A 22,836-nucleotide genomic window follows, 5' to 3' on the forward strand; every position below is an offset into this window, starting at 1 on the left:
ATAAAATAAATATAACCAATTTTATACTAATTGTATTATACTATAAATATAATATTATATTACATTATATTATAATACATTAATATGTTATGTAAAATAATTTAATATTATGTTATATTATATATGAAAAAATAGTTTACGCTAATGATTATAATATTCTATACCTTTATTATGTATTATATTATAAATTTAATATTATATTACATTATATCATAATACATTAATATGTTATATTAAATAATTTAATATTATATTAAATTATTATGTTATACTATACAATATTACATTACTATATTGTAATAATGGTGTATTATATTATAGTAATATTATACTATATCATATATTTATGTATTAATATATATTATATTTTATTATACATATTATGCAATGTCTTTTATAGTAATTTTTTCATACCAAAAGTACTTTCTCGATTTATTTACCAAACATATGCTAAAGTACTACAATATTTTAGAAATATAGTCATCAAACAGTTTTTTATAAAAAATTTATTTCAATTAGTCCTATTTTCAATAATTCTATGTTTAGCCAACGCCTGCCCAAATCGATTTAAATCATGCGGCAGGGGCCGATTGATGGATTCTCATGACATGGTGGGGATCTGACTAAAAAAAGACGAATCCCTGCACGACACATGCTATGGAGAAAAACCTTTTTTTTCTACATAAGCTGGCCCAAATCTTTCCTTGCATCGCGGTGCTCGAGATTTTCTTGGACGGCCGCACATTAATATGTGTTCGACGATGCACGCACAAGATGGCCAGCATGTGGATATTTATGCATTAAAAAAAAAATCTCGAGAGATTAGCGCGCGGCGCATGGGCGGCCACCACTGCCGGCTCGAGCCTTAGGCGACCGCCTCCAACCCAGCCACGTTTTTTTTTTTTTTTTATTCCTCCATAAAGGTCTGCAGACGGGGAGTGGGTTTGGGCGGCGACGTGAAAGGCTGCAGACGGGCTGACGGGGAGTGGGCGGTGGCGTCTGTGGTCTAGCAGACGGGGTCACGGGGACTAGCGACGGGCGACGGGCGACGGGCGACGTCTACCGGCAACGTCGAGCCGTCGAGTCGTCGACAAGCAACGGGCAACGCAACGGCCAAGTCCGACGGGCATTTCCTCCCCGGCTCCCCCCTTCTCTCCCCCCTTCTCTACCTTTTTAATGCCGGAACCTTCTCCGGTTCTCGGCAGAATCAGTTTGCAGAGTGAGAGCGGCGAGTGCAAAACCGTCTCTAGCTCTCCTCGCCGACGTCGCCGTCCTCGGCTCCGAGCTCTGGTCCACCGTGCGTCCGTGACTCCGTGCAGTCCGTGCTGCCTCCTCCTCGGCTCCGAGCTCCGGCCTCCGCTCCGGGCCTCCGGCCTCCCGTCCTCTCCTCGCCAACTCCGAGTCGCCGTCCTCGGCTCCTCCGACCTCTGGGCTCCGCGGCGACCGAGGCGGCGAGGCCTTCCGAGTTCCGAGTCCCGAGTTCCGAGTTCCGACTTCCTCCTCAGGCTCCTCGGGTCTTCCGACTTCCGAGTCTCCGACCTCCTCCCGAGTCCCGGCCCAGGGAAGCCCCCACCCACGGTCCTCCGCTGCTCCGACCTCCTCCCGTGACCCCATCCTCTACTCCTCTCCTCAGCTCCTCCGCCGCTCCGGCCTCCTCGGCTCCTCGGGGTTCCTGGTTCCCGAGTCTCGACCTCCTCCCACGGTCCCACCTCCCGACCTCCTCCCCTGTTCCCACTTCCCAAATCCCACTGGCCACTGATCGCGGCTCCCACTGATCTCGGACCCCGGTTCGAATCGGCGGTTCACCGTGAGTGTGACTGTGTGAGGCAGGTGAGTTAGTAAGTAACTGTAGTTACTTAGTTTATTAACAAAAAAAATTATTATTTAAATAATAATAAAAAAGGTTTTTTCTAATGAGTTCGCCCCTGGCGGCCACACATTGGGATGTGCGGGGATAAGACTAGGGAGCAATAAATCACATCATTTCTCACATCATAAACACCGGATATAAACTGTGCCCCAGCAATCATCACTCCCTGTACTGGTGTTCATCTAAAGAACCCTGCCGTATACGGTTTTCTGGGAAGTCAATTAAGTGAGGTCCCTTGTCGTATGCCTAACAATGCATGTACGCATTAATTCCTTAACGAGAGCAGCTGCCTCGCCAAATTGGAGGGCCTGCCGGCAAGGTGCTTGTCTTTTTACTTGCAAGCTCTTCGAAAAATCAGCCCACCTAGAAGTCTGGAGCAGTTGACTAAGGAGATAATCTAATGGCATCGAGTGAAAGATAAGCTACGGAGCTTCAAGGCAACTTCGATAAATCCACTAGCGTTTTACCAGCATTCTCTGTACGTGGCATCAGCTGGTTTTTTGGTGGCTTGGTCTCGCGTCTCCCATTATGGGTCGCCCTGTGTTCATTATTTCGCTCCTTGTGGTTAGTTAGCAATTAATACATCATCTACTACCTTATCATCATCTGGTAGATACCGCCATGCATGAAAACGAAGCTGACAGAAGTTTCTCTGAATTTGTTGCAGCTCGTTGCGGCATCAGTTGGCCATGCAACTTTACCTGCTGAGATTTACTGGAAGAAAGTTTTGCCCAATACTCCGATGCCAAAGGTCATCAAGGCACAGCTACATCCAGGTCTCTCATTCCCACCGCCACCCCCTCACCCCGGAAGAAAAAAGACTATTGCTTCTACTGCTATCATAATTATTATTACTATTCAACTTCATTGAAAGGCATATCAGAACGAGCAGAAAATTTCGCCAACTTGACTAGATAGGTAGCAGAATTTGATAGGTGATACTACTAGACTTGCACAGCCATAAAAAAAAAAATTATCACATATCTTAATTATAAGAATTTTCTAGAATTAGGATTGTAGAGGGATATGCACGCAAGTGTAAAACCAAGAAATCTTACACCAAAAAAAAAAAAAAAGACACGTAGTGAGAAATTTGCTGCCTAATATTACCAAGCAGCAGTAAAATTACATGTCAGCTAGCTATGTATATACCGTTTATTTTAGCTACAGGGCACTTAGGATTTTGACCATTGTATGGATGAAGCACTTCTATCGTACCCAATAAAATAGGCTAACCTTGATCAAAGAAGCAAAGTATGTAAAAGAACTGCATGTTTGCCACACACATAGAGGAAGGAAGAAAGAAAGTAGTTGGCCTCTTGGTACTTCCGGTAGCAAATTAATCAATGATTTTTCTTTTAAATAAAATCCCCAACAACAGTCATTATATATGGTCTCTATCTAAAAATCAAGAAAACGCATGCCTTGGAAGTCTTTTCTTTATGCAAGTCCTGTATTATCTTGATATACTTAAAACCCTTGCAGAATATTTCCCAAAATATTTTAAAGTATGTGATTTTCTTCTTTATTTTAAAGTGATATATGTAAGCATAGAAATTCAACATTGAAAATAAGGATTTTCATTATTTTCATTTTAAAAAGTCATTCTTGATTTTACAAAGGAAATAGTAGAGAGCCAATAACTTCTGAAAGTACTTTAGCTTTAGCTTTGTATATGCATATGTGAGTGCAGATATGTATTTATGTATGTACGTACGTGTATATGTAAACATATAGATATAACTCTTTTCAATAGAAAGTGGGATGCATAACCCAAGCCTTGAACCAAGAATTCTCTGATTGCTAAATTGAGCGGCTTGAGCAGTTGGACAAGCCCCACTTTTACACACTATTTACTACAAACACATAGGCAATGAGCCTTCAATAAAAAATAAAGTGAGAAACACAAATAGAGAGCATATGGCTTAGATGATATCGGAATTTTGAAGTAGATAAGGTACCACAAGTCGAGTTTCAAAAATTTTTAGTATTAAAATAAGAAACGTTTTTCTCTTGTACTCTCGTCGTGGACTGGTCATATCAAAAAGAAATTATTTCTATATACGTTTTTACAAAGAAAAAAGTGCAAAAGGAAATGCTAGTTGTTTATTATCGCCAAAATGGCATTTACAGACATAAAGGGAGGCCACCCGAGGGTCAACCTGCGATACTATCCTTTATATTACTCCGTCGCCTCGGAGATTCAGTTCTCCAGCGACCCTGCACTCTTCTTCCTGGAGAAGGACTTGCATCCCGGTTCTGAGATGAATCCATGTTAAGATAAGTCTACGGACTATAATAAGTCCCCGAGATTATACCACTTTCTTGTCAAAGCACGTAATAATTTGTAATTTTTTTTTGATCTCATATCAAAATGCAAAACTAGGCAGCCTTTTATAGACATTATAATGCAAAATGAAAACGCAAATCCACTTAACTTTAAAAAAAAAAAAAAGAAACTGACTACCCATTACCACATAATTAGACAGTCCATTACCACACAATTATTAACTATCCATTACCACACATTGACTATCATTACCATACATTGACCATCCCTTACTAAACGTCTTGATGTGTTGTAACTTCCAACAGGCCAAAGCTTCATCAACACCATCTTCGGCGCCGCCTTCCTTTCTCGTGCTGAAGTCGACACCGTGCCTTTCTCCTCCGACAAGCTTTCTGAGATACTACACCGCTTGAATGTTCTTCCCGGTTCCGACTTAGCCAAGGAAGTAAAGAAAAAGCTCAGCGACTGCGAGGCGGCTGCCTCGGAGGGAGAGCACAAGTTCTGCGCCACCTCACTGGAATCTATGGTCGACTTTGCGGTCTCCAAGCTAGAGACGCATGACCTTCAGGTCTGGGCGACCGCGGTGCGCGGCAAGAAGGAGACCGCACCGAAGCAAAGGTACACAGTTGCACCCTCGGGCGTGCAAAAGGCTACGGGCTTCGAGTTGATTCGCTGCCCCCACGAGGCCTTCCCATACGCTGTGTATTATTGCGACTTGACCCGGGCTACCAAAGCCTTTGTCGTCACGCTGGTAGGTGAGGACGGGACGACCGCGGAGGCGGTGGCCGCATGCCACTGTCGCACATTCGGATGGAGGTCCGTGTTCTTCAAGGTGCTTGGCGTGAAGCCTGGAACTCCCATCTGCCACTTCCACAAGACCACCTCGTCTGGAGACCGGTTCACAACGTTGCGTTGCACTACCAGTTAGTAGTGTTTGCTCTACTACATGCGACATTTATCTGTTGTCATTCGCATTGAAGCTAGGATTATGAATGTTATGCTATCCTCATAGTATTATTAATGCACTAGGAAAATAATTGCGTGGGCATGTAATTGCTGCCTATTAGTAATTATATCGATCATTTTGCACCCTCGTTAAAATAAACACATCATATTATTTCTATTCTGAAATGATAGAAATAATAGACGTCCAATTGAAGTTTGTAGGTACATAGTGCAGATTTTTAGTTGTACACGTCCCAGCCACATACGTGTTATTGGTGCATTGACGGACAGGACACTGCACTGGTTTACAAGGAGCCCTCACTGTTACAGCAAGTTGATCTATAATGGCTTTGGGTTGTATCTTTCACATGGAGGAGCTGTCATCGTTCTTTTTTTTGGCCACATCAACTGTTGGATTATATTTTGAATAGTTTTTAAAGTAGTCCAAATTTTTTTCCTATCCATCTACATGAATATTCTCGAAGCGGTCAGTGTGCAATTCATTGATTGATGTTGTGGAGAGATATAATTCAACTCCATACTAACATGAATACGAGCCATGCGCAGATGCATGTGTAACAGGTTTGAGTTGTATCTTCAGCATGTAAGAGTGGTTAATCTTTATTTCATGATGTTGACTGTCAGATCATAACCTATACAAATCTCCAAGCATTACAAACTCTCCATACATATCGCTGCATATGGATCTCAAAAGGATTATTGGGCGATCCAACAGTAAATTTCCGTGAAGGAAGGTGGTTTTTTTTTTTTCCCCTTCTCTGGCGCTAAAGAAACAGCCCCTTCCGCGTGGGACGAAGAAACCGGGTTCGATGCGGCAAAAATATAGCATGCACCACACACATGCCGGACAATTCTGGCATTATTTCTAAATCCATCAATTACAAAGCCATCAAAGACCCGTGATACAATTATCTCTTAGGGAGGTCAAATCAAGTCATCTCTGTTGCAGGAGAAACGATACGAGGACAGGATAATCCTACACGCCCAAGCACAGTACCAAACCGACTCTAAATCATGTGGCATCAGCCGATTCATGCGATTCTCATGACATGGTGGGAATCTGACTTTAAAAAAAAGGCCAATCCCGGCATGACACATCCTATGAAAAAAAAAGGCTTTTTTTTAAGGAGGTTGGGCCAAATCTTTTCCTGCATCACTGTGCACAAGATTCCCTTGGATGGGCACACAGTAATTTGTGTTTTTTTTTTTTTTTTTTTGGCGCTAAAGTCACAGTAATATGTGTTCGACGATGTACGCACAAGACGGCCAGCATGTGGATATTAATGCATTAAAAAAAAAAATCTCGAGAGAGCACTGATCGAGCGGCCACACATTGGGTGTGCGGGGATAAGACTAGCTAGTGAACAATAATTCACATACACTGTATGAAGCAACCGTCTTTATAAGAACGTTGACGTGACACTATTGCCTGAAAACCATCTTCAAACGTCCCATTTGTTGGAGATCGCGATCAACATGAGAATTCACGTGGACGGTGGCCCTCGGTTCTTCAGCCCAGCTACTATAAATCCACAAAGTAACATGAATTTCTTCCCTCATCAGTGTCTTAGAGTAGCACTAGCTGGTTGTTGCTAGTTGGCCTGGTCTTGCATCTGCCGCTATACAAAATGGATCGCATCGTGTCCTTGCTTTCATTAATGGTGGTAAGCCTTTAATATCATATACAATTAGTCACCCTTGATATTATAATTATAACCATGCTGGAAACTGGAAAGGGAATTAAGCTTGCAACACCTATCCTGCAACATAATTTTTGCTTCATTGCAGCTCGTCTTCGCCGTATCACTTAGCCAGGCAGCTTTACCGGCTGAAATATATTGGCGCAGAGTCTTGCCCAAAAGTCCTATGCCGAGAGTTATCGTGGAACTCTTACGTATGGCCCTCTTTTTCTCTCGCCTTCTCTCTCTAGCTTTATTTTGAGACAATTAATAATGGATTTTCCATTAGAAGCAGTGCTAGTGTAACACAAATCACACACAGAAACCTGTCAGGCTTTTTTTGTGTGTGTGTAAATCATTTGGCACCTTTTAAGCTTCTACTTGAGACCTTGACCGGCCATGATTTTTGGCTGATTCCTTCGAGTTATTGAACTGCTACTCGTATATATAATTGCTTCTTATTGTCAATTTGAGTTTATAGATGCACAGGGAGGCAACGTGATGGTCATCAATCCTTATCGCCCTTTATATTACTCCGTTTCCACGGCGCTTCAGTTCCCCAGCGACCCAACCCTCTTCTTCCTGGAGAAAGACCTGCATCCTGGAGCTGGGATGAATCCAGGCCTAAGCTTCACCAGGACCCTCTCTGGCGCCGCGTTCATACCCCGCGCCCAAGCTGACGGAATACCCTTCTCCTCCGACAAGCTCCTCGAGATCCTCCACCGCCTGAACGTTCTTCCAAACTCCGAATTGGCCAAGGAAGTAAAGACAACGCTCAGCGACTGCGAGGAGGCCGCCATCGAGGGAGAGCACAAGTACTGCGCCACCTCGCTGGAATCCATGGTCGACTTCGTTCTATCCGAGCTTGAGACCGATGACGTCCGGGCCACGGCGACCACAGTGCACGGCGACATGGAGGCGGCGCGAAAGCAACAGTACACGGTTGCGCCATCGGGGGTGCGGAGAACTCCGGGCACCAAGTTGGTGACGTGCCACCCGGAGCCGTACCCGCACGTCGTGTATTACTGCCACCTGACTACGGCCACCAAGGCGTTCCTCGTCACGCTGGTAGGGAGAGACGGGACCGCGGTGGAGGCGGTGGCGGCGTGCCACTCCGACACGTCCAACTGGAAGCCGGTGTTCTTCGAGGTGCTCGGAGTGAAGCGTGGAACTCCCATCTGCCACTTCCTTCCGCAAGATCACCTCATCTGGACTCCAGCTCAGTAGGGAGCAGTCCACGCAGGGGCGGCCCAATACATTTGGGGGCCTAAGGCAAATCCAATGAATGAGGCCTCTTTTTTTAATAATATTTTTTTTAATAAATATAAAATATTTAAAAAAATGATATAGAAATAGATAGCTATCAAGTATACTATTTCAATAAAGATATATAAATTTAATAAAAATAGGTAAAAAACTTTTTTAATTTAATATAATTTTTAAATGAAAGTAAATAAAAGTAATTGCTCGAAAAGAAGGGCATGAAACTGATTAATTAACTAAGATAATGCTTGACAATAGTGTTTACCATGTCAAGCAAAAGCCGAATAGGAAATGGTTATCTCATGCCACTTCATTGTCGAGGTAATAAAAAAATTGCACCTCTCTATAAGAGAAAGTAGGGGCATTATGGGAAATTCACTCCATCCAATAAATAAAAGTCCCATCCCACCGTCTCCCCTTCAAGTGAGTACCCAAGCAGCAACTGCAACATCACAGCACAGCAACCATTCAACTCCCTCTAGCTCCTTTTCTCTCTCTACCACCCAAGAGGGGAGAAGAAACCGAGAGGAGAAAATTAAAAGAATCTCCACCCTCCAAGAAGTCCATCTCCGATCCCCCTATCTTTCTTCCCGATGGCCCAGCTGGATCAGGAGTAATGTGAGGGAAGGAAAACCAAGACCAAAACCAAAAAAGAGAAGGGATGAAAGATAAGAGTGGAAGACGAAGGGGGGAAGACGAGAATGGAAGGAATGAGTATTTGTATAGCTGCAGCATCTTCCGGTGGGGGCCTTCCCTGGGCCGGGGGCCTTAGGCGACCGCCTCAGTCGCCTAAGGCTCGAGCCGGCACTGAGTCCACGTGATGATGTCAGAATAATTTTTAAATATATACTTTCACACATATTTTTGTTTTACAAAATGGATCAGATATATAGCCCATAATAGTATTATGATTAAGTCTAATATAATGTGTGATCAATTTATTTTATAGTTCATAGCTTGCTCCAGTAATAACTATGTTTTATGAAAAGTAAAAAAGAAAAGATTCAGTTATTATTATTTTAGGTGATTGGATAATCAATCTTATTCAATATTTCCGTAAATATACCTTTCAAACTTAAATATGATATTATTATAATTTTAAATTTTTAGTATGTTATTAATTATAATTAACTGATGAAGCTTTGCTCGCCGCTTTGGCGTTGTCAACTTTGTGACGTTCTTCGGGCGCGTCCTCGTAAGTAACAAGCGTTTTAGATGTAACCAATATAGCATGCGTGAATACTATATTAATATTACCGTGTTATAGTACGAAACTACCGTCCACCAGCAACCGTAATGAAGCTGCTGAAAAGAGAACGGAGCGACTACCGAGACACGAAGGCTGACTTCGGTTTATCCCCTCTATACACGACTCTTTAATCATTAGCATTTAATTTTAATTTTGCATAAACTTATGCGAGATTTGCCTATACTAACATTTATACTTCAAACACTGGCTTGTACTAATTCTTCAATACAGCTATATTGTCCAATTTATGCTATCACTTCACATATTTACATCAGTACGTGCATAATTATTTGTAACTTTGCACATATTGTATGTAAATGCGTGCAACCGCTAGAAACCGAGAATCAGAGAAATTTTGAAACTGATCTGGACAAATATTGGAGCCCTAATCAAGAGGAACTAAAAGTTATAGTACGGTCAATGGAGGAACCAGCTATTAAATACATTTTTAACTTTGGATGTAAATAAGTAGTCTTATTCTAAATAAAAATATTCCACGGTCTTTTGGGTATTTAGCGAGATAACCCTCCATTTTGGGGATAACCTTGCATTTATCCCCTGTAGCAGACGCACCAGAAAGCTATGCATCAAGTTTGAACATGGTGATCATGAATCCTGTTACATCGCCATACTGTACAGGATGCATAACCTGTGGTAGATCTTTTCAGTCTATAATACATCACTGTATATATTTGTAACCAAAAGGCCTAAAGGCCCACTATTTAATCATCGGCCCGATGACCCAGTCATGCGATGAAATAGAAGAATTGAGGCCCAGCCTTTTAGATCATTTTAGGTTGACTCGTTCTTGACTGGAAACCTTATATCCATCCGTAATGCCTGTTTCACGCATAGATCTGTACGAAAGCATATATAACTATGCATAGATCATGCCTAATTTTGTACAGAAAACGTGAGCTAGCTGTGCATATGGACAAAGCATAAGGATATGGTAATTTTTTTCTTAAGAGGTAGTGATAATAAAATCCAAGAGCAAGTAATGCTCGATGGCCCAAACTCAATCTTGTGCCATTTCACACAATAACGATAGAATTTATAGGACACAGCCATTCATGGACGCCATCCATGTCAAGCACCAATTCACCAGTCAAATGGATGCATTATTTCTCACATGGATACTGTGCACGGCACCAGTCAAATGCAAACATCCTAAAAGAACAACATATATACTTCTTATACCGCTACTAATCTAATGTCAGCCCATGCGGATCACGCGGATTGAAAGAGATTAAAAACGGATAGCAAATTAATCGGTATGGCAAGTGATAGTTCAGTTTGGGGACAGTATATGGCCTTCCAGGTAAAACGTTTCCGAAATGTAGGCCATCGATATGGGCTTTTGTTCAGCTCAAATGACTCTCTAAGATCTCAGCTCATAGCTATCTTAATTCTGATTTCAAATATGTAACCCTTGAAGCTTGATTTCCTAAACATTGACATGAGAATAACTATAGGTTTTGCTATGGGCTTGGACATTGAAATATAATTCTGAGGAAGATTTATATAAGGTAAGCAGCAAAGGTCCTTGGATGGGGGGTGGTGAAGTTCAGAGCTTGGATCAGACTGGAGGAGCAACCTATGGAACTGTGGAAGAGGGACAGAATACTTGAAATGTTGAAGAAGTCAACGCCGACTTCTCCATAATAATCTCAGCTTCTTTCGATTTATTTTTGCCAGTTGTTCATCATTAATATAGACAAAATATCTGTTGAAGAAGTCAGCACCGACTTCTCCATAATAATCTCAACTTCTTCCGATTTTTCTTTGCCAGTTGTTCATCATTAATATAGACAAAATATCTTGCTAAAATCATGACTAGTGGCTGCCATTTATGTCAAACATGGTAGGGTAAAGAATAGGTTCATTAAACGTGTCATGCCGCCGACTTTAGTTGTGGTGGTGAAGTGTTTTGGCAACCGACCTAGTTAGCTATAAAAACGGATCTGCATTTCTTTGAAGTGTGAAGAGTGTGAGTGGCTGAGAAAGAGAAAAAGAGTGAGTTGGTATTTAATGGGAGGTGTCCTACACGAGTTCTTATAGTGTGTCAAGTTATCTTGTCAAAAATAATTGTACCTGTAATTATACTTTTAATGAACTTGTTTTCTTGTTATCTTATTCTCGTGACTCCATAATTCAACATGAAATAGCTTCAATGGCCAGTAAACCTCTATGGCTTGATAATTGGACTGAAAGTCTAAAGCTACAAAGCTATGCTTGAGTATGCATGGTAGTTGATCTGAATGAGCCATTGGTTTTGGGAGTTGATTTGCAGTGTGAAGATGAGGAAACTCCAACTTGGCAGTCATTTACATATGAAGGAATTCCTATTTTCTGTTTTGCTTGTGGTAGGGTTCGGCCATGGAGCTACAGAGTGCTCCATCTAGAAGGCTGATGATAAAGTTGCTTCGGTGGAATTGGATCGTACAGATATTTGCCTGATCGTCCGGAATAAGGAGAAGAGCAGCAAAGTTCAAGAATCGGTTTAGCGAAGAAGGCTGTCTGGATCGTGGCTAGTATCCGAGGGACCTTGGCGTCGAGGATTCAGGAACAATCGGGGAGGCAGGAACGAATCCACTGAGTTCGCCAGGAAGAAGCCGAGTGGAGCAAGTCATGGTACAAATAAGTAGATGGTGAGTGGCGGACTAATTCCTATGCGAAGAAAAAATATTCGTAGGGGGGGGGCACTATGGATGATATGCAAACGGATGGTGGTATTCCTACAGATAACAAACATGTCCAAGAAGAAGGTGGAGCATGTCTCGGTTGCAGGAATGGGCCGGACTTTTCTTTTAATGAATGAGCCCAACATATGAAATTTTTAATAAAGAGGTTAAAGAGTGCAGGGTTCGAACTCAGGACCTAATACCATATTGAAATCACCACTTTGTCCCAAAAGTTTAAGCTTATAGGATGAGGTAGATTTATATATATTTTTTTTATATTTTTTTAGGGATGACATAGGAATTGAGGACATGAAGACATTACATCTAACAGAAAAAGAAATGCTGATGTGAGGATATTGGGCCAAATCTCGGGATGGGTATGCTTTCGAGTGGAAGCCGAAGCCGCCACCTAGAGATCTACGTGTTGGAACTAGCTCTGAAATGTTCAAGCCGAGACACTAAAAGTAGAGGAGGCCCGTGCCGGCTTAATTTGGGGCCTCGGGGCATGGCCCATGAGGGAAAGGAATCAAGAAATGCCATGCCGTCCAACTCCAATAATTCTGATGCAAAAGGCCCAAACGGTCTTTCCGCCTATGTTATTGGCTTCGATTCATCAAAAACACCAAAGTCGTAAGTTGGAGGTAATTTCAGAGACAATTTGCCATGACAAACTTGTGGAGGTGGTTCTCTCTAAAGTGAAGGAAGATATAAGTGAGAGGGTCGTTCGCCAGCGAATGGGTCATACAACAAGGAAAGGAGGAACAACAATGGAGTATCAAGGCATTCTTGATCTGGAGAAATGGTGGGCTGCATTACTTATCAAGATTTATTATTTTCTGAATCTCTTTGCTCTGTATTTCTAAGAACCAAATACAAATTTGCTGGCAACTGGCTATCCTACGTACCGATTGTAAAGAAATGCTTCACCGGTTTGGAAACTTATTTACAATGCTTTTGTCCACATCTCTAATGACTGCATATGGTCAAATGGAACTGGTCAGAATATCAGTACGGGAGGGGAATAGACTTGATCACAAGATATCTGCCATTAGCCATTTCATTACTGCGGAAGAATCCTGAAATATTGAAACAGACAACAACTGTTTCCCTACACCCATGGCACATCAAATTCTTAATACTCCAATTGCTGATGAACATGACAATGATGTTCTTTGCTAGGAAAGAGGTTACCAAAGAAAAAACACAGTTAAAGAGGTCTATCTCGCTTTAACAATCACGCACATACTCTTATATCTAAAGTCTGGGAGCTCAGAGTTAACAGTAGAGTTCAAGTTTTCGTTTGGAAGATGATATTAGATAGACTTCCTACAAAATATTTCCTCTCTAACCGCATCGCTGGTTTCTCTCATATCTGTAGTCGGTGCAACAAGCAACCTAAGACAGCTGATCATATCTTCTTTCAGTGCAGTAAGGTTGCTCCAATCTGGAGCTTGTTGTATCATCCTGATCTCAGGGCTCTCACTTTCTGTCAGCAAACAAGGAACTTCCTGTTGTCTAATCCAGTTTCGCAGGGGATGCAGAGAGCATAATCATACTTTGCTTACCTTCTATGGCTACTATGGAAAGGATGGAATGAAAAGAGATTTTCCAAAGTCAGACATCTGACCTTCGATAGGTAATTGTGAGAGCAAACCATTTAACTGATGAGTGGTATCAAGCTATGAACCAACATAAGCTAATAGGGCATCAAGCGTCGACTGCTCAGATGGAACTGAGAAGCGGTGGGAACATCTTCAAGAGGGTGGAGGAAACCGAAGCAGCTCTGGGCAGTCTTTAGAGGAACGCGGGTTAGGCCTCTCTGATGATGACCAAAGGGAGCTCAGGGCCTTACTGTCCAAGCACCACCCACTTCTTGAGCAGTAGGAGGTCTTCTGGAGACAGAAGTTCCGAGTTTGGTGGATCGCCGAGGGAGATAGGAACACAAAGTATTTCCATCAGTCGACCATCATCCGGAGGCAGAGGAACAAAGTCAGTAGGATCAGGAATAGCAGTGGACAAATAACAGAAGACTTTGACGCCATTAGACGAAAAGCAGTTCATCAGGTCTAGGTGGATCGATCCGGGGGGTGGCAGTGGTGTGGTATGCGAGACGGCTCCATTGTCGAGGGTCTCGGTGACCCTCGGTGAACGAAAAAGCAGCTTAGGTCAACCCAGTGTCAGATGTGGAAGTTCAGGATGCCCTCTGGTCTTTGGGTGAGGATAAGGCTCCAGGTCCGAATGGGTTTCTCTCAGTCTTCTTTGGGAGGTATTGGCATATCATCAGGCAGGAGGTGATAGCAGCTATCTAGTAGTTCTTTCTGTCTATGACGATGCTTGATGAGTGGAAGAGGGTCTTCATTACCTTAATTTCGAAGAGACGGGATCTAGTAGAGTCGAGCCAGTTTCGGTCAATCAGCTTATGCACCACCTTGTACAAGATCGTGGCGAAGATCCTGGTCCAGAGGTTGAGGGGCATTCTTCCTAGGCTTATTTGCCCCGAGCAGGAGGCTTTTGTGGGTGGTCAGTCCATATCCGACAATATGCTCGTAGCTCACGAGTTCATGAGTGACCTCCAGAGGGTGCCAAGGGGCAAGAGTATGATGGGTATTAAGCTTGACATAGAGAAAGCCTACAACAGGATGGGGTGAGACTTCATGACTCACTCCGTAGAGAGCTTCGACTTTCACCCGCTATGGATCAGATGGATTCAAAGATGTATTCAGTCCCCGTCTTTTGCCTTACTAGTGCACAGCTCTCCTTGCAATTTTTTGAGTCTACGGTCGGGTTGAGACAGGGTTGCTCTTTGTCGCCGCTTCTATTCATTATTTGCGCAGACTTCTTGTCTAGAGCGCTCCGACATGCCTCAGCGATGCAGAAGGTGGAAGCCTACAGGCCAGTATCGGTCTTACCTCAGATCTCGCACCTGCCCTTTGCTGATGACTATCTGTTGCTGACTCGTGCGACGAGACAATCGGCTCTGGGGATCTGGAGGATTCTGAGTGAGTACTATGCGGTGTCTAGACAATAGGTCAATTTGGCAAAGTTAGCCATTTGTTTCAGCCCGAAGATCCATCTAGGTGTGAAGACGTCGATCACTTGCATCCTGGAGATTGAGGAGCAGCAAGATATCTTGAGATATCTCGAGGTCCTAATCACAGTCTGGCGCCTCCGTAGGGCGGACTGCTCTTCCATATAGCTAGGTATCAGATACATGCTGGAGTGTTGGCAGGCAGGCACTCTGCATATAATGGGCAGAGTCACTGGTACGGTCAGTCCTGAGCTCGATCCATATTTATCCGTTATCCCACACTTTGGTGCCTCTTGTAGCTTTGCGGTGTATAGAGCGACTATTCAGAAATTTTCTCTCGAGATGGCATGGGGGCAGCAGTGGTATTCACCATCTGGCCTGGGATACCATCCACCAGCTGGCCTGGGATACCATCTATCAATCAACTAGCAGTGGTGGGCTGAGGGTCCACTCCATGATTGAGCGCCAGAAGATCCTCACGACCAAGCTAGAAGTCAGGTTTCTTCTTGAGCCGGAGAGTCTTTGGGGATCTCTAATGAGAGCCAAGTATGGGAATCCGACCAACCAGGCAGTTTTCCGCACCGATCGACGCGGTTCCTTCATTTGGAAAGAGATCTACACCCGGCACCCCGACGGTTCTCTCGGAGATCAAATGGGAAATCAGGGATGGATGGGCTATCAACGTTTTGGAGGACAGCTAGCTCTTCGAGGTGCCACTGCGTGGATGACCTACCCTGATTGACCCTATTTGGCTGGAGGGGCGTGGAGTCTACGATCTATTTGTCCCAGGTGGGTAGACGTAGAACAAGGGCCTCGTCCAGCGGGCTTTTGGGGAGCAGTTGGCGGAGCAAGTCTTGTCACTGCCAATTCCGATAGGGAAGGTTCCAGACATGAGGGTCTGGAGCGTGATTAGAAGGCCTGAGGTAAGGCCTTTTAGATCTACGACTCGACAGATTGATGGGGGCTAAATCTGGAGGCTTTGCATTTACCCCCGAGTTGCCTTGTTTATCTAAAAGGTGGCATGGGGATACCTGCCTACTAGAGGCGTGTTAGCTCGGCATGGGGTGAGCATTCCCCTAGAGTTGCAGCCTGTCCGAAGGTGGAGGAGTTTATATTTCATGTCCTCTTCGGATGTCTGTGGGCTGGTCAGATTCGAGGAAGTTGTGAAGACCCGAACTGAAGTCGGCAAGGAGTGCCGACTTCAGTTGGATCATCGTGGGTTGCCCACGAAGACCATGCCGGCCGAACGGCCAGCGTGATCTCCGCAAGCCACCCCTCTCTTCCCTCTCTCCCTCTCTCCCCCTCTCTCTCTCTCTCTCTCCCTCTCGTTCTCTTCTCTGAGAGCCCCATTCCTTCCTCTTCTTTTCCCCCTCTTTTGAGACGATCGCCGGAGCCGTAGTCGTCGCCGGAGCCGCCATCGCCGCCGGGAACTCACTCGTCGACGACCGGAGGTGAGGAAAACAACCTATCTATTTGTTTTATGGATTTAAGGGAGAGAAAAGATGGGATATCAACCGGTTTTACCTTCCCCTGTTTTTGAAGACTTTTTTTTGTAAAGTTTGGCCGGCCGACGGTGGCCGGCCGGGGTCAATCCGGCCGAAACGAGTTCGGCCGGAGGTGGGTGAACAGGGGCCGGGCTTTCCAGCCCCGGCCTCTCTCTTTCCTTCCCTTCTTCCTCCCTTTCTTCTTCTCCTCCTCCTTCTTCTTCTTCTCCTTCTTCCTATTCTTCTTCTTCTTCTTCTTCTTCTTCCGCCTGGGTTTTCCTTGCTTTGAAATCCGTGCCTCAAGTGGGGATCAGACCATGAACCGGTTTAGATTATGAACCGGTTCCATCTAATCCTTGTATTTGGTTTGATCTAGAATTGAGTGAGTGGATTTGGGTTATGGTTTGGATCTGAGTCAGAAATTTGGGTTAGTCTGACTTGAGTCTAATCTGGTCTGATCAGACCTGGCTTGGGTTGGGTCTGAGTTTAAGTGAATGGGTTTTGTTATGGTCTGATCAGACCTGGTCTGGGTTGGGTTGGGGGTCTGTTTTTGGGCTGAGTTGGGCTTGATTGGATCTGTGGGCTGGTTTGATTTGGGCCCGAGATCTGATCTGGACCTGTAATCTGGTTTGGTTCAATTGGGCCTAATCTGTGTTGGGCCACAATTGACTTGGGTCTAAAGGATTCTGATTTTAGGGTATATGTTTGATCTTGGGGGCCCATTCTTGGATTTATGAACTTAGGAGTTTAAGGGGTTGAAATTAGTTTAAATTATGTTTCTTAATTAATTAAATAATTAATATTTATGTTTAATCAGGAGTTCGTGATATCTGTGGTAGGGATTTTTAAGCGAACCCAGGTAGGTGACTTATTGCTTTAAAATCGAATTATAACATGTATCTTGCATATCTTGATGTTATGATTTATTCTTGGCATTATGTGTTAGAATTAGAATTAAATATTTATTTTTTTTATAAACTGTTATGTGACTTATTATTGGGAGCATGTTCATGACTTTGATTTGGAAATTCACGATGTGGAAAATTTATTTATTGATTTTTAAAGACTGCGTGACTATAGTCTAGACCCCGCCAATGGGATGATACGTTGGCCCTGTCGACTTGTACTGAGGAACTGGTTCCGACACCGTGACCACCGGTGATAGAATAGTGGCGGCACAGGGGTGCGTTTTGCTCTGCGGAGCGGCTCAGTGGAGCGTGAGATTGGCACCAGGGGGTGCGGCACAGTGGTGCGTTGGCTCTGCGGAGCGTGAGATTGGCACCAGGGGGTGCGGCACAGTGGTGCGTTGGCTCTGCAGAGCGTGAGATTGGCACCAGGGGGTGCGGCACAGTGGTGCGTTGGCTCAGTGGAGCGGCTCTTCGGAGAGTTGTATTGGCACTTCGGTGTAACCATGCCACTGGGTGATGTGGCCGTAGTCATGCGGTTGAGATATTTTGAGTCTCGGATCGGGTTTACAGATTATTGTGTGGATTTTTGGATTTATGAGTTTAGCTGCTTTTATATGCATTATGACATGTTATATGATGACTTTATTGCATGATGTCGCCTACTGAGCTGTTAGCTCACTCCTATTATTTATTTTTTTTTCAGGTGATGACATGTGATTATAGGGATTACGGGATGGAGTGGTCATGATGTAGTTAGCTAATGGATATGGACTTTTCCTTTTGACATATGTATATATTTATGGACATTTGAATTGAAAACTGGAATTTATCTTTGTTTAGTTATTGATGATTGATCTGATTTATCTGCCTTGCGCGCCTGCGGGGTCCGCCCTGCAGGTGCGCGGCGTCTGCTCGCGCCCCGGGCCCCGGGTTCGGGGCGTGACAGATTTATTGGTATCAGAGCTTAGGTTAACGATCACTAGGGAGCAGGGACTTTGACTCTGACAGTGAGCGGCATCTGCGCCGACCTATGCAGTTCCGTCCAGGAGCAGGGCAGCGAGTTCCATATGGGAGGACTGCACCGGATCGCAGGGGGCTATCAGGAATGTGCTTCAAGTGTGGCCAGACTGGACATAGAGCTGTTGAGTGTCTTCAGACACGGCCTGGTATCGGGGCATGTTACAGATGTGGCCAACAGGGCCACAAGATGGCTCAGTGTCCTCAGACCCAGTCTAGGACTATTGTCTGTTATGGGTGTGGTCAGCCGGGCCACAGGATTTCTAGTTGTCCCCGGGCCGGATTTGTGCAGAGGCCACCGAGCGCTAGGGCTCCTCAGCGGCAGATTCCCCCTGATCTAGCACAGATTTCTCAGCCAGCCGCTCCCAGACAGCAGACAGGAGGAGGGTCTCGCACCCAGGGACGGGTATATGCACTGACACAGCAGGATGCTCAGGCATCCAACACGGCAGTGACAGGTACCTTATTAGTACATTCTACTTATGCATATGCACTATTCGACTCAGGGGCCACACACTCTTTTATTTCATCTACATATGTGCATAAGCATGATATATTTTGCTCACCCTTGGAGAGGGAATTATGTGTGAGTACCCCAGCTGGGGGTAAGATGATCACCTCACTGATATGCAAGTCTTGCCCAGTAATTGTAGAGGGTAGAGACTTGAAAGCTGACCTTATTGTCATGGACTTACATGAATTTGATTTAATTCTGGGTATGGATTGGTTAGCTATATATCACGCTACCATTGACTGCTTCTCGAAGCGGGTGACTTTCCGAATCCCTGACATTGAAGAGTTTTATTTTGTGGGTGATGGAGAGTGTGTCTCCCCTCAGATAGTGGCAGCCTTACAGGGTATTCGGTCTCTCAGGAAGGGGTGCTCTGTGTATATGGCAGCTGTCATGGATTCTGAGCAGTCGGAACAGAAAATTGAAGACATAACCGTGGTCAGGGAATACCCTGATGTTTTTCCTGATGAGCTTCCTGGTTTACCACCAGTTAGAGAGGTGGAATTTGCCATTGATCTAAACCCTGGTACGGCACCCATATCTAGACCTCCTTACAGAATGGCCCCGGCTGAACTAAAAGAACTGAAGGAACAGTTGCAGGAGCTATTGGATCTGGGTTTCATTCGACCCAGTGTCTCTCCTTGGGGTGCACCAGTGTTATTTGTGAGGAAGAAGGACGGCAGTATGAGGCTATGCATTGATTTTCGAGAAATTAACAAAGTGACTATCAAGAACAGGTACCTCCTACTCCGGATTGATGACTTGTTTGATCAGCTTCAGGGTGCCCAGGTGTTTTCAAAGATTGATCTGCGATCTGGATATCATCAGTTGAGGATAAAGGAGTCTGATATAGCCAAGACTGCCTTCCGCACCAGATATGGCCATTATGAGTATCTGGTGATGCCTTTCGGGTTGACAAATGCTCCAGCTGCATTTATGGATCTGATGAACAGGGTATTTAAACCTTTCTTGGACAAATTTGTAATTGTGTTTATTGATGACATCTTAATCTATTCCAAGAGTCATACTGAGCATGAGCAACACTTGAAAATTGTTTTGGAAATTTTGAGACAGAATCAATTGTATGGGAAACTGAAGAAATGTCAGTTCTGGCTGGATCAGGTGATGTTCTTGGGGCATGTGGTATCTAAAGAAGGAATTATGGTTGACCCGAAGAAGATCGAAGCTGTAGTTGACTGGAGCAGACCGACAAATGTATCAGATATACGCAGTTTTCTTGGATTAGCCGGCTATTACAGAAGATTTGTAGAAGGCTTCTCTAGTATTGCTGGGCCCTTGACTCGACTCACTCGCAAAGGAGTGAAATTCGAGTGGTCGGATCAGTGTGAGAAGAGCTTCGAGGAATTGAAGCGCCGGCTAGTGTCAGCACCTATTTTGACTCTGCCAGTCACGGGTGTTGATTATATTATTTACAGTGATGCCTCCAAGAAGGGTTTGGGCTGTGTGCTGATGCAGAATGGAAAAGTTATTGCCTACGCCTCTAGACAGCTCAAGCCTTATGAAGAAAACTATCCCACACATGATCTCGAGCTTGCAGCAGTTGTATTTGCTCTGAAATTATGGAGGCACTATTTGTATGGAGAGACATGTCAGATATATACTGATCATAAAAGCCTGAAATATCTCTTTACTCAAAAAGAGCTGAACATGAGACAGAGGAGGTGGCTAGAGTTGTTAAAAGATTATGATCTGACTATCCACTATCACCCTGGAAAGGCAAATATAGTAGCAGATGCACTGAGCCGGAAATCTTCAGGGAATATTGCAGCCTTGATTACTACTCAGAAGGATATTCTGGAAGATCTGAGGAGAGCAGAGATAGAGGTGTATCTACATGAGGCTACTATGAAATTGGCAAACTTGCGAGTCCAGCCTACACTTATTGATAGAATTAAGGCAGCGCAAGTTGATGACCCTCGACTCCAGAAGATCAGGAGGGATATCGAGTCTGGTACACAGTCAGATTTCCGTATACATGAAGATGGCTCTTTGAGGTTTATTAACAGAATCTGTGTTCCAGATAATCCTGGTCTGAAGAAGGAAATCATGGATGAAGCTCACAGTACGGGATATACAGTGCACCCAGGCAGTACCAAGATGTACAAGGATCTGAAAGCGGTGTTTTGGTGGAATAACATGAAGAGGGAGATTGCCCAGCATGTATCTCAATGCTTAACTTGTCAGCAAGTTAAGATTGAGCATCAGAGACCAGCAGGTATGCTACAGCCTCTGCCGATTCCAGAGTGGAAATGGGAGCATATTACTATGGATTTCGTATCAGGACTACCTCGTACCCTTAGAGGTCATGATTCAGTCTGGGTGATCGTAGACAGACTGACCAAAACAGCTCATTTTCTGGCAATCAAGACTGGGATGACACTGGAGAAGCTGGCAGAATTATATATCGAGCAGATAGTACGGCTGCACGGAGTTCCAGTATCCATTGTATCAGACAGAGATTCCCGGTTTGTGGCACATTTCTGGGGCAGCTTGCACAGAGCTTTGGGGACCACTCTTAGCTTCAGTACAGCCTTTCATCCACAGACAGATGGACAGTCTGAGAGGACCATCCAGATTTTAGAGGATATGCTGAGAGCCTGCTCTATTGATATGAGGGGCTCTTGGGATCATCACTTGTCACTGGTAGAGTTTGCTTATAATAATAGCTACCAGGCAAGCATACAGATGGCTCCTTATGAAGCTCTATATGGTAGGAAGTGTAGATCGCCTATCTGTTGGGATGATGTGGGGGAGAGGAAGATCTTGGGTCCAGAGATGGTGCAGCAGACAGTGGAAAAGATTCAGTTGATCAGAGAACGACTCCGAGCAGCTCAGAGTAGACAGAAAAGCTATGCAGATATCAGGAGGCGGGAATTGGAATTTCAGGTCGGAGATCATGTATTCCTCAGAGTATCCCCTTCTAAAGGGATCATGCGGTTTGGAGTTCGAGGCAAGCTCAGTCCGAGATATGTGGGACCCTTCGAGATTCTCGAGAGAGTTGGATCTGTTGCTTATAGACTGGCACTTCCACCTGCTCTATCGGGAGTTCATTCTGTATTTCATGTCTCCATGCTGAGGAAGTATATTGCTGATCCAAATCATGTGATTGATGTGGCACCTTTGCAGCTTCGCGCCGATCTTACATATGTGGAGCAGCCTGTCCGTATAGTGGATAGGAAGGACCAAGTCTTGAGAAGACGCACTATCCCATATGTCAAGGTCCAGTGGAGCAATCATAGTGAGAGAGAAGCCACCTGGGAGCTGGAGGAGGAGATGAGAGAGAAGTATCCAGCCTTGTTCTCGGATTGAGGCATATTTTTAATTTCGAGGACGAAATTTCTTTTTAGTTGGTTAGAGTGTGAAGACCCGAACTGAAGTCGGCAAGGAGTGCCGACTTCAGTTGGATCATCGTGGGTTGCCCACGAAGACCATGCCGGCCGAACGGCCAGCGTGATCTCCGCAAGCCACCCCTCTCTTCCCTCTCTCCCTCTCTCCCCCTCTCTCTCTCTCTCTCTCCCTCTCGTTCTCTTCTCTGAGAGCCCCATTCCTTCCTCTTCTTTTCCCCCTCTTTTGAGACGATCGCCGGAGCCGTAGTCGTCGCCGGAGCCGCCATCGCCGCCGGGAACTCACTCGTCGACGACCGGAGGTGAGGAAAACAACCTATCTATTTGTTTTATGGATTTAAGGGAGAGAAAAGATGGGATATCAACCGGTTTTACCTTCCCCTGTTTTTGAAGACTTTTTTTTGTAAAGTTTGGCCGGCCGACGGTGGCCGGCCGGGGTCAATCCGGCCGAAACGAGTTCGGCCGGAGGTGGGTGAACAGGGGCCGGGCTTTCCAGCCCCGGCCTCTCTCTTTCCTTCCCTT

The 22,836-nt window shown here is 44.6% G+C and overlaps 1 protein-coding gene and 1 pseudogene across 2 annotated transcripts; both read left to right on the forward strand.

The window, feature by feature from the left end:
• Positions 1–3,990: 3,990 nt before the first annotated feature.
• Positions 3,991–6,087, forward strand: LOC120111602 (BURP domain-containing protein 3 pseudogene; annotated as a pseudogene).
• Positions 6,088–6,561: 474 nt separating this feature from the next.
• Positions 6,562–9,017, forward strand: LOC103710892 (BURP domain-containing protein 5-like). Of its 2 annotated transcripts, XM_089930890.1 has the most exons (4): positions 6,562–6,790; positions 6,915–7,020; positions 7,287–8,037; positions 8,879–9,017. In XM_089930890.1, the coding sequence occupies exons 1-3, from the start codon at positions 6,755–6,757 to the stop codon at positions 8,030–8,032; spliced, it is 888 nt and encodes a 295-aa protein (XP_089787016.1). In that variant the 5' UTR covers positions 6,562–6,754; the 3' UTR covers positions 8,033–8,037; positions 8,879–9,017. The 2 variants fall into 2 exon arrangements, with proteins under 2 accessions (XP_089787016.1, XP_008795038.3); XM_008796816.6 differs by lacking the exon at positions 8,879–9,017 and having other exon boundaries at positions 7,287–8,091.
• The last annotated feature ends 13,819 nt before the right edge of the window (positions 9,018–22,836 follow it).

Source organism: Phoenix dactylifera, chromosome 5 (genome assembly GCF_051530095.1).
Source record: "Phoenix dactylifera cultivar Ajwa chromosome 5, Ajwa_hap1_PhDact_Kaust_v1.1, whole genome shotgun sequence".
Taxonomy (NCBI): Eukaryota; Viridiplantae; Streptophyta; class Magnoliopsida; order Arecales; family Arecaceae; genus Phoenix; species Phoenix dactylifera.

Coding starts and splice junctions, on each gene's coding strand:
- LOC103710892 (XM_089930890.1), top strand. CDS start 6,755: ATGGATCGCATCGTGTCCTTGCTTTCATTAATGGTG. Junction 6,791..6,914: donor CCTTGCTTTCATTAATGGTG/GTAAGCCTTTAA, acceptor GCTTCATTGCAG/CTCGTCTTCGCCGTATCACT. Junction 7,021..7,286: donor AGTTATCGTGGAACTCTTAC/GTATGGCCCTCT, acceptor TTGAGTTTATAG/ATGCACAGGGAGGCAACGTG.